Here is a 15,295-nt window from a genome sequence, read left to right as displayed (position 1 = left end):
GCATGTAAACTAGAATCTTGTAGAAAGTCTGCCCAAGTTTTGAATAAGTGTCCGATAATCAATTAGACAACTACCACATTGAGCCGCGAAGGGCAACTGACTCTTCTTTCGGTCGTAAAAACACTGAAAACCCGCTTACATAAGTTCGTCAGGTTGAGCTCAGCCTCTGAAGGGACAGGGATATAGCTCGCTAATATCTGAAAACCGACGAGTTGGTTCGTCCCATTGACCCCTTAATCAAAGGTCCCAAGGAGCTCCAGCTCAACTTGACACACTAGCACAGCGCAAATACAGCGTAATTGGCTAAGATTTTCGACCATCTTCAACTTCCGGGATGGCAAGGCCTCACGTGGTATAAGCTAATTGCCTCACTTTACCTCATTCTTCGCCAAACCGAGCAGTCACTGGTGGATTATTGGGTTGCTGATGGAGCCAACAACCATGTCGTCTTGCTGTAACCGGATGCTTCTGATTGCTGGGTGAATCGGGCGGGCCGCGTTAATCACTCGGTTTCGGCATTCTGCCCACAACTTTCTTGGGTTTAAACTTTCGTGGGGATGCCTTCAATCTATTCCAGAAGCTCTTCCCCTGGTAGTGCATCGCGAAGAAGGAAGTTCGCGCCTATTCGGCTCATGTATCCTGTTTACTAACCAAGTATGGTCGTCCTGGCCGAGCCGAGGGGGTGAACTGGTAGTGATGTAAATAGTTGACAGTCCCCTATGGAGCAATTTCGTATGACTTTCTTGTCTGTCTATCTTCTGGTTCAGTTACTCTCTTTTTCTCACCACGTTCGCTTTCGCGACATTCACTCTTTTTCTAACAGTACCAAACATTCATTTCACTTGGCTGGTCCATCTACGATTCACCATTCTTTCAAGTTTCGAGTGACCTAGCCTTCAACATCCAATCATGAGAAGCGCCGGTCTTATTTTGGCGGCCGCGGCGTCCGTCCGCGCCGCTTGCTCGTGGAAGAACGTCCACACCGGAGGCGGTGGCGGCTTCGTGCCGTCCATCGTCTTCCACCCGACCGAGAAGGGAGTCGCATACGCTCGCACCGACATTGGAGGTCTTTACAGACTGAACGCCGACGACTCATGGACCCCCATCACCGACGCCAACGGATTTGCTGATGACGCCAACTGGAACCGATGGGGCATCGACGCTCTCGCGGTTGACGCCCAGGATGCGAACAAGGTCTACATTGCTACTGGCATGTACACCAACGACTGGTAAGCACTGCTCTGCAGCTCAACTTGACATCCCGCATCGAAGCTAAACTATAGCAGGGACCCCAAGAATGGAACTTTCGCGCGCAGCTCCGACAAGGGAGAGACCTGGGAGACCACCACTCTTCCCTTCAAGGTCGGCGGCAACATGCCCGGTCGCGGAACCGGTGAGCGGTTGGCTGTCGACCCCAAGAACTCGGAGATTATCTTCTTTGGTGCCCGCAGCGGCAACGGTTTGTGGAAGAGCACAGACGCTGGTGAGCAGAAGAATTCCATCCACGATCGCCCCTCAATTCGGTTTTCTGACAGAGTATAATTGATTAGGTGCGACTTTCTCCAAGGTCTCTACTTTCGAGGCCGTCGGTACTTTCCGCCCTGGCGCAGCGAGCGATGCCTACAACGGTGACCTTCAAGGTCTGACCTTCGTCACCTTCGACGAGACCTCCGACGTCGTCAACGGTGCGACCTCGAGAATCTTTGTTGGAACCGCCGACAACACCACTGCATCCGTCTACGTGAGCACTGACGCCGGTGCCACCTGGGGCCCTGTCGATGGCCAGCCCAAGAAGTTCTTCCCCCACAAGGCTGTGCTCCAACCCGCCGAGAAGGTCATTTACTTCACCTACTCCGATGGAACCGGCCCCTACGATGGCACCCAGGGCGGTGTCTGGAAGTACGACCTGACTTCGAGCAAGTGGACCGATATCACCCCCACCACTGGTAGCGATCTCTACTACGGCTTTGGTGGACTCGGTGTCGATATGCAGAAGCCTGGAACGATCGTTGTCGCCACCCTGAACAGCTGGTATCCCGATGCCATCCTCTTCCGTTCCACTGACTCCGGCGCGACCTGGAAGAGAATCTGGAGCTACGGTGCCGATGGCAAGGTTGCGCCGCAGTACACCATCAGCGCCCCCAACGCTCCCTGGATCGAGACGAACTTCCTCGACATCGACACCAAGAAGCTCGGCTGGATGATTGAGTCCCTCTCAATTGACCCCACCAATAGCGACAAGTTCTTCTACGGCACCGGCCTTACCCTGTACGGTAGCAACGACCTGACCAACTGGGACAAGAACAAGACCATCACCATCCAGAGTCTTGCTTCCGGTATCGAGGAGATGGCAGTCGGTGCCTTGGCTAGTGCCGCCGAGGGCCCTGAGCTCTTCTTCGCGACTCTTGACAACAACGGCTTCACCTACAAGACGGCCGCTGATGTCGATAAGGCCCCTCAATCCGCCTGGACGAACCCTTGGTGGGCCAGCAGTGTCGACGTTGACTTTGCCGGCAACAGCCCCAACAAGGTTGCTCGCATCGGTAAGGCCACCGACTCTCCTCAGCTTGCCCTCAGCAACGACGGCGGTGAGACCTGGTCCGTTGTGAACTCCACCGGCAACACCATCACCGACGGCTCCGTTGCCTACTCTGCCGACGGCGATGTCATTCTCTGGTCCTCCAAGAGCGAGGGCGTCCAGGTCATCCGCAACGCAGGCAAGCCCGAGAACAGCACCCTCCCCGCGAGCAGCGTCATCGCCAGCGACAAGAAGAAGAACGACGTCTTCTACGCCGGTTCCAAGGCCACTTTTTACGTCTCTACCGACGGTGCAGCCACCTTCACAGAGTCTCCCCTGGGCAACGTCACCGAAATCCGCTTCATTGCCGCTCACCCCGCCACAGCCGGCGAGCTGTTCGTCTCCACCAACTCGGGCGTCTTCCACAGCACCGACTTTGGCAAGACCTTCACCTCCATCTCTGGCCCTTCCAACGCCCACGCCGTCTCCGTCGGCAAGGGCGAAGGCAGTGCCTGGAACCTGTACGTCTTTGGCGAGGCCGCCGACGGCAAGAAGCTCTACGCCAGCGCCGATCTCGGTGCTTCGTGGGTTGACCTCCAGGGCACCTACAGCTTTGGCGCTCTCGACGGCGCTGCTCTAGTTGGTTCCGCCAACGAGGCCAACGTTGTCTATGTTGGTACCAACGGCCGCGGTGTCATGTACACCTCGTGCCCTGTTTCCAACTCCACCGCGGCCCCGGCTGCTGCGCATGCCAGAAGGCACGCTCGCAGCAGACCCATGCGTCTTGGAAGAGCTCCCCACCGCCACTGAGCGCGGGGATGTTGTGTATGAAAAGCTCGATTCAATTCATCTGTAGATTCAGTTTAGAACTCATTGCCTGTAAATAGACTGGTAAATTTTGAAGATTTAAAACCTCAAGCTATCTTATTAACGTCAAGTGAGACGCCAGCGAACTTTCCATCACTGCTATCGCTGATGAAAGCACGGATTGTCTTGATCACGAATCCAGGTATCAACAGCAACTTTAGGGGTACCCCGCTCAACAAAGTGTGCAATATGCAGGGGGGTCATAAAATTGCTCAGGGCTTTAGCGGCTGTCTTGTTAGCGCAACTTCAGTTTAAACTTCTGGAATAACTCTAGGCTTCCGATGACTTCAAATCACCTCAAATTGAACTTCAATCAGCCACATGGTTTCTTGAGACAAACAATGGCTTCCTTATCAAGTACACGGGCGAAGTCTAAAGTCGCAATCGCTAGCTGCTCCTCTCCAGATCTTCACCTCGACCATCCTACACCCGAAGAATGCATCCAGATATGGACAATTACGGCTGATGAATGGAAAGATTCTTTGACTCAGCCCTTGTACATGCTCGAGTCCGCGTACCTCACCACAGTCCCACTTGCGAGAGACGGAGGCATGGCGACCTGGGTTCTCGTTGACAAAACTTCGCCGCCAAATGAGCGGAGTATCTTCTGCTCATGTGAAACCTTTCGCAAACGCTGTCTCGTGAGCGATAGCATGGGGAACACGACGGAGAGAATCGTTCATGGGGTCGCCAGCGTCTTCTGTCCAGAAAGGTTTCGCGGCCGCGGCTTCGCAGCTCGTCACATGAAGGAGTTAGCGATGGTTCTGCGCGGTTGGCAGTCCGAGAACGGAAGGATCATTGGAAGCGTCCTGTACTCAGACATAGGAAAGGAGTTTTATACCAAGATGGGATGGACACCAAACCCAATCAACGGGCACCTGGTGTTGCCGCCTGCAAAGATGGAGAAACCTGCGACTTCACGGCCAATCTTCGAATCGGATCTGGAGAGCCTATGCCTCAGGGACAGAGCTATGATACAAAATGACATGGCCACACCGAGTCCGTCACGCAAGCGGGTGGTTATTCTACCAGACTTGAATCATATGTTATGGCACATTCGCAAAGAAGACTTTGCTACCAAGCAGATCTTTAGTAAAAAGGCAGTGATAAAGGGAGTAATCACTGGAGTGGCTGGGAAGCAGGTCTGGGCTACTTGGGTTCGTCGTTACTACAGGCACCCAGACCCCCATAGCATTGAGAGTGCAGATGATAAGAATGTTCTTTATATTCTACGCCTTGTGGTAGAAGGGGATGAGACTGCGAACAAGCCACGCGAAGCAAACATCACGATATCGATGAAAGATTATGCAGAGCAAGCTGCTGCGTTGAAGGCTGTGATGCAGGCTGCTCAAGCAGAGGCGGCAGATTGGAGGCTAGACCAGGTACAACTATGGGATCCATCTCCCATGGTAAAGAGCCTTTTGGACCAAAGCGACCTAGATGCTGTTTACGTTGAGAGGCAGAGTCATAGCATTGCTAGTCTACTATGGTTCGAGGATGGCGAGGATTTGGGAGCAGAGGACGCTCCGATTTTGATTAACAATGAGCATTATGCGTGGTGTTAGGGGAGGAGAAAGACTCTTAGTTCGACTGCAAGCTCTTCATTACGGAATTCCATAAACGGAAGGCTTTGGCGCCGATTACCCAGCTATGATACAAGAGGCTCTGAAGCAATGGAACATAGGTCTGGGAGAGCTATCGAAATTTCACAGTGTATGCAAGTTTGATTCCTCAGGTAATATGTACATGAAGTTAATCTCCGTCTCCAGCCATCAAAGAGTTCATCCGTACCACTAATGATACTGATGACTGATGATACTGATGCATCAAAACCGGTGAAAGCACACGTTAAGATTTAGCAAGCGAACTTCGCGGGTCCTGGAATCGTATAGTTCGTGACGACGGGGTAGTAGATGTTGATTGTGATGCCGGGATCGGATCCCTGAGACGATAGTCAGTAAACAGTGCATCTCATGTGGCTTGATGGTAACGATTCAACAACAGACCTTGTAAGCACCAGGAAAGCTGACAGTTGACGGGCTCTTGGCCGCGGTCCCGCCAACGACATTAATCTGAGCACACTCCATGTACAGTTGTGCACCCGGGTAAGAGCTGGCGCCGTGCAAGGCAATCATCTCAGCTCTGAGAAGGTACTGTCCGTTGGCAATACACTTGGGAATAGTAATAGCCTGCTTCCCAGCATTACCAATGACGCGCTCCGTTCCCCAGACACCACTGCTCAGCCCGTCCTCCTGGATCTTGAACCATCCCGCGCCAGTACCGGGGTCGGTCTTGGCGTCGGTGACCTTCTTCATGTAGGCAAGAGTTGGTCCCTTGTGGCTGGCGTCCATGACGTCCTCGGGCCCGCTGGTCAGGGTGTGGCGCCAGACGGCTGTCACTGTTGACCCGGCTGTCACGGTGATGACTTTGTCGGTTGACTTCGTCGGGTTCGGATCACCGTTGCAGGCGATGTACTGGGACGTGACGTCGGTCTGAGGACCGTCGTACTCCGGGGTACGGATGCCTTGAGAAACGCCGCTGTTGACGCCATCGGCCTCGAGGGAGACGAAGATGGTGTGGGCCTGGCAGAGGCCGGCAGCAGCGAGAAGACCGAGAAGCTTCATGTTGTCAAGTTATTGCTTTCCCTTTAGCATCAAGTATACAAATGCGCACGGCGCAGGTCATGAGAAAGGGAGGTCATTCATCATTTTATATCGAATCTGCCGTGAACATGGTCCATAACGGACTTGACGACTCCCTCAACCGCGACGACGTTCCAGGCCGGCGACCACGGGGCGACCCCTTCCGGCATCCCACGAGCGGAAGGTCATGAGGTGGTGGCAAGAACGGATTGCATCGCTAAGTGAGACTAATAATGGAATAAAGGTGCCAATGCTAGCTTGGCGGGGCCAGTTCATCCGGCATTTAGATTAAGCTCATTTATCCTCCGCGAATCGCTTGGCGATAGTGTTGTATCGAGCCGCCCTTAGTCTCAAGTAAGTGGTGTCCTAGCCAATGGCACCGACACCCACCGGCAGGAATCAGATGGGAGGACCTCTTGTTGGTCTGACCGACATGGATCGGATGGCGGCCGGTTGCGGACTCCGGAGATCGTGAGCTGGGAATTCGGGACTGTTTCCGAAGACTAGGGTCAAGAACAGTTGCCGTAGATGAACTGGTTAACTCGATACGTTCTGGGAAGAACTTGAACAAGTGTTGCATATCTCTGGTTTTACGTGAGTGTTTGCTAAAGAAATTCCATGGCTCGACGCAAGCGCTGTGTCTCGCCGAACCCGGGCGCCCCTCGCCGTGAACTCGTCAATGCCGGCGTCCCGATCCATGAGCCACACGATCAACTACCAAGCCGCCAACAGTGCTTCCGACAACATTCTCCCAAGTCCTAGACGGCTTCTCTCCATGCTTCCCAGCGACGGCGTCAATCGCCCCGGCTCCCGCCGCCGCCGTCATGACTCTTGCCGTTCGGTCCCTGTCATGCCGCGCCAGACCCGCCTCAATGATACCGGCACTAGCAGCTGCAACAGCGGCCTGACCCCAATTGGGCCCGGAGGTGGAATGCCTCCGTTTGCTTCTGCTGTGTGTGTGGCTGTGGTGGCGATGGTGGCCATGCCTGTGGCTACGATGGCTGCGGTCGGAGTCGTAGACCTCGGATCTTGGTCGCGATCGCGGACGCCTCTCTTCGTAGTGGTAGTCTCTGATTCTTGGTTTGTATCTATCTTCTTCGTAGACTTCGACGCGGCCTCTGCGATCGGGAGGCTCGTAGTGCTGGTGTGCGACGTGGGCAGCGCCGGCATCCCTTGTCGGGCTGTACCCTGGACTTCCGACGCTCAAGTCGGAGTAGGCTGGTGAGTGGTGCCGCCGGCGGGTTGAGTATTGGTCCCGTACATCGTAATCTTTGTACGACATATTGAATGTTGACTGATGAGTTGAAATCTCGGGGGCTTCAGAAGTTCGTAGATGAGAGCTCCATAGGCTTTCATGGCCGTATCATGGGGAGCCAGCTTAAATAACATGACAGGAATCGACAACTCAGAGGCCAAGGGCACTAGACCTCCGCTTATCTCGCCGACCACAGAAAGTCTTGTGGGGAATAGGGACTTTGCCTCTCAGGACTGCATATTGGGAAATTGTGATGTAAGCTCACGGCCGGATGGGTAACAGTGTTTCCAATCAGGTTCTAAGAAAGTGCATCTTTGACTAAGGTTCAAACCACCTTGTGATGGTAAAGTGGAGCAAATGCTCTCACATGTAATGAACTTACACGCGTTCACTGTCTGGAACTGTGAGCTAAATCAGGTTTTTGGTAGCTTTGGGCTACAAGTAAATGGAGGTTTGGCTTTGGCGCGCATTGCCAAAGCATGATTGAACGACCAAGTATGAACGAAGAGAGTTATGGCACATGTCATGCATCGGCAGTTTTGGTTTCTAACGGAGTTGACTCCGGCTGTTTCCGATGCCGCAGTCACTATTACCTTCACTGGCTCCGCAAGCTGAGGGTACCTGCGCAACAAGATTACGTAGGAAAAGATGAACTGCGAAAATTTGGAAGACAGATGGATGTGATCCTGGTGTGCTGCAAGTGCTGCGAGTCGTGGTCTTATGACGTGAAAGTGACAAAGAGATACCGGGGCAAACTCGCCGTGGTCGACACCGATCGGGCCCACCCGGAGTTGCTCGGCTCCGGGTCGGTCGGCTCCAGGCTTATCATGTGTTTTGTTACAGTACATGCAAGGTCAGAAAAGAGATGTAGTCAGAGTATTGAAATCCAGGCCGGTATCTTGGGTGCAACCAGCATACTGAGAGAAACCCATAATGATTAATATTTACTGTGACCACTAGGGTCTTGCTCCGTCATAATGCCGTATATCATCGGACGTCTCACCCATGCTTCCCCAGAATTCCCTCCTCACCAACCCCGCAAAATCGGGCCATGCGCATTCAAGGCCCAGTTTTGGTGGCGAGGAAGTCTGTGATCTGCTGAGACGGCGGACCGCGATCAGGCGAGGGGTTACTCCGCGTCGGAGCCATGGACATCGTGAGCCGAAATTGCCTCGCAAGCTCCTCAGACTCGGTCATGGTGAGGCACTCTTCCAACCGGGCCACGTCCTGGTTGTCGGTATCGCGGACGTGGGCTGCCAGGTCTACCCAGAGAGCCCTTAACTCGGTTTCGAAGCTGTCATCGTCGACTGGAATCGCTTGGAGGCGGCAAATCTTTTCCTTCAACTAAAGCGACCGATCAATTTCCCGATGTGACTATGGGTGGGCGGCAACGCTAAACTTACGCTTTCGCGGTCCGTGTGATTCCTGGCGCTACGAGACTCGCCATCGGCCAGTCGATCTGTGAGGATTGGAAGGAGGACTTGTTCCTCGCTGATGCAATGCCTTGCCAGTTCGAGGCTGAGCTCATTCCTCCATCGGACTTTGTCTTCTAGAGTGGTTGATGTGAGGATATATCGATATGCCTGCTCGATCTTCCGATGGTCATCCTTGATCGCGTCGCTGAGTCTCGTCATGATATTGATGTTTCGTGGTCGGATATTGAGGTGAATAGTGCTGAGGCCGATTACTTCGAAGCATGAAAGAGAAGCTGGCGAAATAGAACGGTGATACTCGTTGGATTTGAGGTGCTGATGGACGGCAACCGGAAAAAGGTGAATTTTCCCGCGAACTTTGGTAGAGATGGTTTTGAATAAGATCATCAATCTGACCACAGAGCGGGAGTCCCATGCCTAAAGTAAGTAAGCAAACCCACAAATGACGTTTCGGAGACTCATGGCTGTGGCGTCTCACCAGGGGCTGATCCTATTGTGATACCTGACAGACACCGCCATGTCTGCCCAAGCTTGTCAAGTAGTCTCCGATAAGCTATCACTCTTTCCCTCGCTCACTCTCACTCACTCCAGGAACAGTGGCACAGCAAGGGAGGGGTCCTGTCAAAGCACCTTGGTATCCGTGGTGGCTTTGCAAGCTTACAGGCTGCAGCATCCCGAGAAGCAAAGGAGATCAGTGGGACATCTTTTAGACCCCCCGAGCTCCCGGCGCGAAGTGGAGCAGCCGCTCCGGAGACGTGGATTCATGGAGTGAGTGGTCCGGCGGTTGGGTTGGGATGGGGATTCCGCCCCCAAAGGCCCCCTAAGGATGACTGACCGGCATCAAGAACTGCCTATTCCGGCATGGTGGACCACGCATCCGGTTGCGAATCCCGGACGGTGATTTGTTTGGCAATCATGAGAAAGAGTGTGCCCTTGGGCCTCAGCCCTGTTTTTTCTGGTCCGCCACTCTATCATCATCGCGTCACCCCAAGCCGTTTCCGAATGCTAGGGTTTGGGATCTGGCGAGCTGTGTCGACCGTCAGACTGTGCCACGTGGGCTTTCAACCTACTATGTACGCTCAATGTTCCGTTAGTCAATACCTAGCACTAAAACATGATGAGCAAACGGATCAAGGTAAAACCGGTATTATGGCAACTTTATTACCATGGCGCGTACGTCGGCTTTGCCACGACAGGGAAGACAGTGTTGCGCCGCTGACCTTCGTTATCTAAACCAACCAACATCCGAAGAACGTGACTCTTATTGTGTTCCTGCGCAAGACTCTCTGAATTCCAGAAGGGACAATCAAAGTCTCGTTTGATCTAAAGGGCCGGGTTCAGTGTACCGGTGAATATGTCTGAGACAAGAAGCTTTGCAAGCTAACTCGACCCCAGCCATCAAACGGCGAAAAGGATAAGCGGCAGCCAACGCTATGTCGTCAGGCTTTTGGCGGGGTAATAAGCCACAGAAGAACCAAAGAGCTCGGCTCTTTTCTCCCATTGCATGATTCGCTTTACCACAACTCTTCCTTCTGTGGTGTACCAAGTCGTCACCCAGCCACACCATCGTGAGGCTCGTCATACTACGGTCAAAGGTTAGCCCGAAATTCCACCGCTGACGCCGCAGATCCTCGGTGTAACCCATCTTGGATCGCAAAAGTACCTATGTGTACCTCTTCCGGCGTCTTTGCCTCACAAGGATATCTCCATTTCGCCCTTCAGATTCTGCCACGAGCCAAGAACCTGTCCGGGATGTCGACATGCTTGCATCGTAGATACTCTGCCAAGTTCTTGCTAAGGAAATCGTAAGACGAGCTAGCAGAGACGCCCCTATCCAGGTGATCCTTCAATAGGAAGTGCACAGCTATCTCCAAGTCAGTTAAACACGACACCATCGACCTTTACAAAGGACAGAATAACTCACCATGGAGATGTGGGAGCTCGAAACGGAAAACCGGTTTACCCTTGTCATCCTCTCCTAGCAAATCACGAATCTTCCCGACCGTCAACATCGACCTTAACCAATCCCACTCGTCGGCATTCCGCACAAAGAATCCAACGTTGCTGTCGGATCCCTTGTCGCCTGACCGCGCATGTACGACATACCCAAGCGGTGCCCTTGTAGTTGGCCCCAAGGTCGCCACATCAGTCGGGCTTTTGGCCTCGTACGTCGGTTGGTCGTACAAAAAGTCCACTGTGTCCCGCGGGGGCTCAATGTCGACCTTTTGACTCTTCCACGGTAAATGGCACACGTGCTTTGCTGCGCTCTGCGGGAGAATGCTAACCCAGTACTCATGGTACTCCTTTGGGATTGCTTGTCGCGTGTCTAGGTGGAATGTTGCACCGGGGTAGCTTTGCATGATGTTATCCACAATTGGTTTCAGGAACTTCAAGGGCGACAACGCTGCTTGGTCGCGCGCTTGTGCAAAGATGCGGAGATCGACAGTTGCTGCATCTTGGTTTGTGGGGTTCTCTGAACAAGAGCCGTTGGTGCTGAATTTGAGACAAGAGAAGGACTTTACGTCAAGAACGTGACGAAGCTGACGCTCAAACAATGTCGCCTTCTCGTTGATGTCGAGGCCGCAAAGAAAGTAATGGGCTTCGGCTTGATATCCGCCTTTGGCTGTAATGCCAACCTTTGTAGTCGGAGGAGGCTTCATACTGCCGACGTTGAAGACTCGACTGTAGCGATGTCAGTGGGAGTTTTCAATGGGTATTGTGATGGCGACATACACTTGATCCTGTCCCACCTGTGTCATCTTGATGTTGTCTAGGATGGCTGCGACATCTGAGTTGTAGTAGTATGGCCCTTGGATCTCGTAGAGAAGCTGAGCTTTGCACGTTTCCAGAGTCACCATACCTCCCGTTCGAGCTTGCTTGTAGACGGTAAACTCGCCAGTTTCCTCGACTTTGGCAATCGGAAATCCAATTTCGACAGAAGTACCAGGCAAGCTCTTGAACCCAGAAAAGTTTCCGCCCGTCACGTAAGTCGTGCATTCGATGAAGTGACCTGCAACGAGTGCGTGCGCCAGCTGCGAGTAGTCATCACGCTTCCAGCCATGATGGTATGCTGCGCATGCAATGGTTGGCGAAGCATCAGCTACACGGCCGCACAACACGATATGAGCTCCTTGCTTGAATGCTTCAACTATTCCCCAGCAGCCCAAATATGCCTGAGCGTAGATTGGTTCGTAAGGCCAGTCCTTGATATTCTCGCCTAGACTTGTCAGCATCTAGCACCATAAGCCAGGGGATTGGCTGTGTCGTGAAGTACCCGTTGTCAGATTCTTAAATCCTTCTCCAGACTTCAGCCCCTTTTTAACAACATCAATCACCTCGTCGCCCTCAATCCAGGCGACTTTAAGCTTCAAGCCCTTCTCGCTAATCATGTGAACTAGAACATCATGCAGCTTCTTCGTATCGCTTGCGCCAGCATTGACGGCAAGTTTGATCCGCCTGGAATCCAAGTATTGCAGCGCAGGCTCGACCGCTTCGAGAAATGAAGGCTCAAATTCAGACGAGTTTGTGGGATCAGTCGCCTTTGCAACACCCCTTGATGTCATGTTGTACTCTGACATCCAGTCGCCGACAATGTACTGGATGTCTTCATTCCGAGCGAGCTCAGCAAGCCCATGGCGCCTATCTGCTGCAGATCCAGACGCCGATGCTATGCGCGCGGTGTCATTTGCGCGCGATGCGAGATGACCTGGGAGGTTGGTCCTGAGAGGCATGATCAAATTTGGAGCGAAGGAATAAGGCAAGGAAGTTTTTTTTTTTTTTTTGGCTAGTTTCCGAAGAATCAACGAGTTGTATGGAGTTGCTCTAGTTGTAGATGATCCATATGTACCTCAATCATGATATTCTCAAGGTTCTAGCTGGAGTCCATCAGCCGTCCGCCCCGCACCGGCGAACCGTGTCCCCTCCGCATAGATTGCAACAAGCCTCGGCTTGTCCGGCTTTTCAGATGTTTCGACATGCCCCGAGCGTCGATCGACAGTTGTTCAAAGAATTTTGAATCAGGATTCCTGACTCAATTACGCTGAGCTTCGAGCTGGTTTGGTGAACTGGCCTTTGATCTTCTACGTACACTAGTCGAAACATACATCTATGACGGTGAGCGGAATGTCTTATGGACCCAGCGGTAATGGATTCAACGTCTGCCAAGCGAATACCGAGAAAGGTGATGAGATACATTATTCTATGTCATGTTAATTGCAATCCAACGTAATTTATCGTCCTTCGTGAATTCTTCGTGAATTCAATCTCCCTTTCGCTTTATTGTATACTCTTTCAGGCACATAGCTGCTCTATAAGGCGGTCTTCTTTTCCTCCTCTGTAATGAGGCCGTCATTGGTAGGCGACTCCTTTCTGCCAACACCCTCGTCCGAATGCGAGTGAGCCTGCGAGTTTCCTTGCTCCATTGTCCCAGCAGCGATAGCTTGAGCCTCGTCTGCACCGATGGTGACGTTTGGAGCGTAAGCCATCTTGCCTTCATTCCGACGATGCACTGGGATGAAGACGTTGAACCAGCGCGGCACTATGAAGCCGGCCAAAATCAAGATCAAAGCGACGTGGCCGACAGCAAAGCCTAGGATATGCAATGGATCGTAGCGGAGTTCATAAAATGATGGGTATGAAAAGCCGTAGACGATAGCCAAGATCGGCCCTGAGATGTAGCGAAGTAATACGGGCCAGAATGTCGGAATATTCCAGTTCTTTCCGCTGCCGATGACTACGTTGAGATCCCTCCGAAGTTGGTTTCCCTGACCAACAATGTTAGACTGATTCTCTTTGTAACGGAAGACGAACACTTACAGAGTAGAAGGCCAGATACCAAAACTTGCTGATGAAAGCGTTCTTTCCCCAAAACCTCGGCGGAATGGAGTCTGGGATTTTGCCAATGATACTTGAGGCGATACTTCCGCCGATGAAGATACCGAACCCAACACCAGCTCCAGCTCCTGGGTGCACAGCGTGGGCGATGGCCACTCCCAGGACCATAGCTAGGATGTAGCATGTGTTGTAGATGACAAAAGCTGGCTTGCCGACTTGTCCAATAACATCTTTGCAACGGTAAACACTTGTTGATGAAATGCATTCGGCAAAGACAACGAAGACTAATGCAACATCGTTCGTCCACCGGTCAATGCCAGTCAGGAGGTAGTAGCCGAACTCCGTGCAGTACGGAAGGCACAGAAGGAAGGACATGATCGTAAGAGTCGTGACAACTATAGGCCTGCTAGCCTTAATTCCCGTGTCCATCACCAGGGTGACGATGGCGTCCAACATGGCGAATGCTGAGCTGTAGCCGAGGACCATGAGTGTGAAAAACAATGCTACAGCCCAGAAATTGGCACCGGGCATTTCGGCCACTGCCTGAGGTAAGGTGAGGAAGCCAACGCTGAAGCCTCCGATGGGGTTCTCTGGGTCGGGTCGCATGCCGAGGTACCCGACCACGCCGAAGACGGCAAATGCGGCGATGTTCTCAAAGAGCACATTGCTGCAAACGATCAAGATTGAATCCATGACTGCGTTGGAATACTGTCGATTATATGAAGCATACGACGTAAAGTAACCGAAACCCACTCCGGTGCTGAAGAAGACCTAGATAACAGTCAGTTCATCGTCTGAGAAATGCATCTTCAAAGAGTACCCCGCGAAGAATCTCGAAGTTCAACATAAAGCGGGTAGATAAGGGCGTTTGTACCTGACCACAAGCTGTCTGCCAGACCTGACCTCTTGCGAGTTGGTCGCCTCTCCATGTCGCGAAGTAGAGCTTCACACCCTCACCCGCATTCTCAAGCGATACGGACCTACCGATCAGCACAATGGTGACAACGATAGGCAGGCCCATCGTAAAGTACACGACGCGGCCAGTGAGCCCGACGCCGCGGAAAATGGAGATATACATGAGGAAGAAGGTGAAGGCCGCCCATCCGGTCGTCTCCCCCAATAGAGCGGTACCGGGATACTCGGTGTAGTTCAAAACGCTGCTGCCATCTGCCGTTAGATTGCCCTCGATTGGGTCAACGTTGGCAACGACCTTTCGGTTGAAGAAGTAATCGGGCTCGTTGGTCCATGGTAATGGGCTGGTGAAGGAATGTCGGAAATAGCTCATAATCCACGCCAAGTTGACGACGAAGTATGGCGTGACAACAAAGCCAACGTAGATCAACGATAGTCCCAACCCCTTCAGTCTCTGGTTGACATTCGCGTAGGCCACAACACTACCACCACGGTAGGCCTGTCCAATGGCAATCTCGAGTACGAGAACTGGGATAGCAACGATGAAAACGGCCATCAGATATGGGATGTACCACTGCAAGCCATGATTGTTGTACACCTGGGATGGGTACCGAAGGAGGTTGCCCATTCCGGCGCAGCCACCCATAGATGCTAGAAGAAAGGAGGCCCTTGAGGGCCACGCATCACGGCCGTCTTCTGCTTTGTTCGGCGGAGGAGCAAACCAGCCCCCGATTTTCTTGAGCACGTCCATCACCACGTGTTGATGCTTGCGGCCCGAGAAAGACGCAGGTCCGGTCCGGTCCGACAGAAGAGGCCGGATTTCGTTCGGCGAGAG

At 52.8% G+C, this 15,295-nt stretch overlaps 7 protein-coding genes across 7 annotated transcripts; 2 read left to right on the top strand and 5 right to left on the bottom strand.

Annotated features, from left to right (window-relative positions):
- Positions 1–909: 909 nt before the first annotated feature.
- CABS01_13313 (fungal cellulose binding domain-containing protein) lies at positions 910–3,328 on the top strand (the record flags this gene model as incomplete). Its single annotated transcript, XM_060546657.1, has 3 exons — positions 910–1,229; positions 1,287–1,483; positions 1,551–3,328. The coding sequence occupies 3 exons, from the start codon at positions 910–912 to the stop codon at positions 3,326–3,328; spliced, it is 2,295 nt and encodes a 764-aa protein (XP_060394989.1).
- Positions 3,329–3,726: 398 nt separating this feature from the next.
- Positions 3,727–4,950, top strand: CABS01_13312 (uncharacterized protein; the record flags this gene model as incomplete). Its single annotated transcript, XM_060546656.1, has 1 exon — positions 3,727–4,950. The coding sequence occupies one exon, from the start codon at positions 3,727–3,729 to the stop codon at positions 4,948–4,950; it is 1,224 nt and encodes a 407-aa protein (XP_060394988.1).
- Positions 4,951–5,240: 290 nt separating this feature from the next.
- Positions 5,241–6,009, bottom strand: CABS01_13311 (glycosyl hydrolase family 61; the record flags this gene model as incomplete). The annotated part of the gene is made up of 2 exons (XM_060546655.1): positions 5,241–5,327; positions 5,392–6,009. 2 exons carry the CDS (start codon positions 6,007–6,009, stop codon positions 5,241–5,243), a joined length of 705 nt encoding a protein of 234 aa, XP_060394987.1.
- A 694-nt stretch (positions 6,010–6,703) lies between these two features.
- CABS01_13310 (uncharacterized protein) lies at positions 6,704–7,309 on the bottom strand (the record flags this gene model as incomplete). Its single annotated transcript, XM_060546654.1, has 1 exon — positions 6,704–7,309. The coding sequence occupies one exon, from the start codon at positions 7,307–7,309 to the stop codon at positions 6,704–6,706; it is 606 nt and encodes a 201-aa protein (XP_060394986.1).
- A 1,032-nt stretch (positions 7,310–8,341) lies between these two features.
- On the bottom strand, positions 8,342–8,916 carry CABS01_13309 (HHE domain-containing protein; the record flags this gene model as incomplete). Its single annotated transcript, XM_060546653.1, has 2 exons — positions 8,342–8,626; positions 8,686–8,916. 2 exons carry the CDS (start codon positions 8,914–8,916, stop codon positions 8,342–8,344), a joined length of 516 nt encoding a protein of 171 aa, XP_060394985.1.
- A 1,517-nt stretch (positions 8,917–10,433) lies between these two features.
- On the bottom strand, positions 10,434–12,446 carry CABS01_13308 (uncharacterized protein; the record flags this gene model as incomplete). The annotated part of the gene is made up of 4 exons (XM_060546652.1): positions 10,434–10,579; positions 10,640–11,397; positions 11,449–11,932; positions 11,990–12,446. 4 exons carry the CDS (start codon positions 12,444–12,446, stop codon positions 10,434–10,436), a joined length of 1,845 nt encoding a protein of 614 aa, XP_060394984.1.
- Positions 12,447–13,022: 576 nt separating this feature from the next.
- Positions 13,023–15,211, bottom strand: CABS01_13307 (Sodium:neurotransmitter symporter family protein; the record flags this gene model as incomplete). The annotated part of the gene is made up of 3 exons (XM_060546651.1): positions 13,023–13,478; positions 13,531–14,319; positions 14,369–15,211. The coding sequence occupies 3 exons, from the start codon at positions 15,209–15,211 to the stop codon at positions 13,023–13,025; spliced, it is 2,088 nt and encodes a 695-aa protein (XP_060394983.1).
- Positions 15,212–15,295: the final 84 nt, after the last annotated feature.

The sequence above is a fragment of the Colletotrichum abscissum genome (assembly GCF_030869225.1).
Source record: "Colletotrichum abscissum strain IMI 504890 chromosome Unknown Scaffold_44.1, whole genome shotgun sequence".
In the NCBI taxonomy this organism is placed as follows: Eukaryota; Fungi; Ascomycota; class Sordariomycetes; order Glomerellales; family Glomerellaceae; genus Colletotrichum; species Colletotrichum abscissum.
This window is presented reverse-complemented; position numbering and strand designations above follow the sequence as displayed.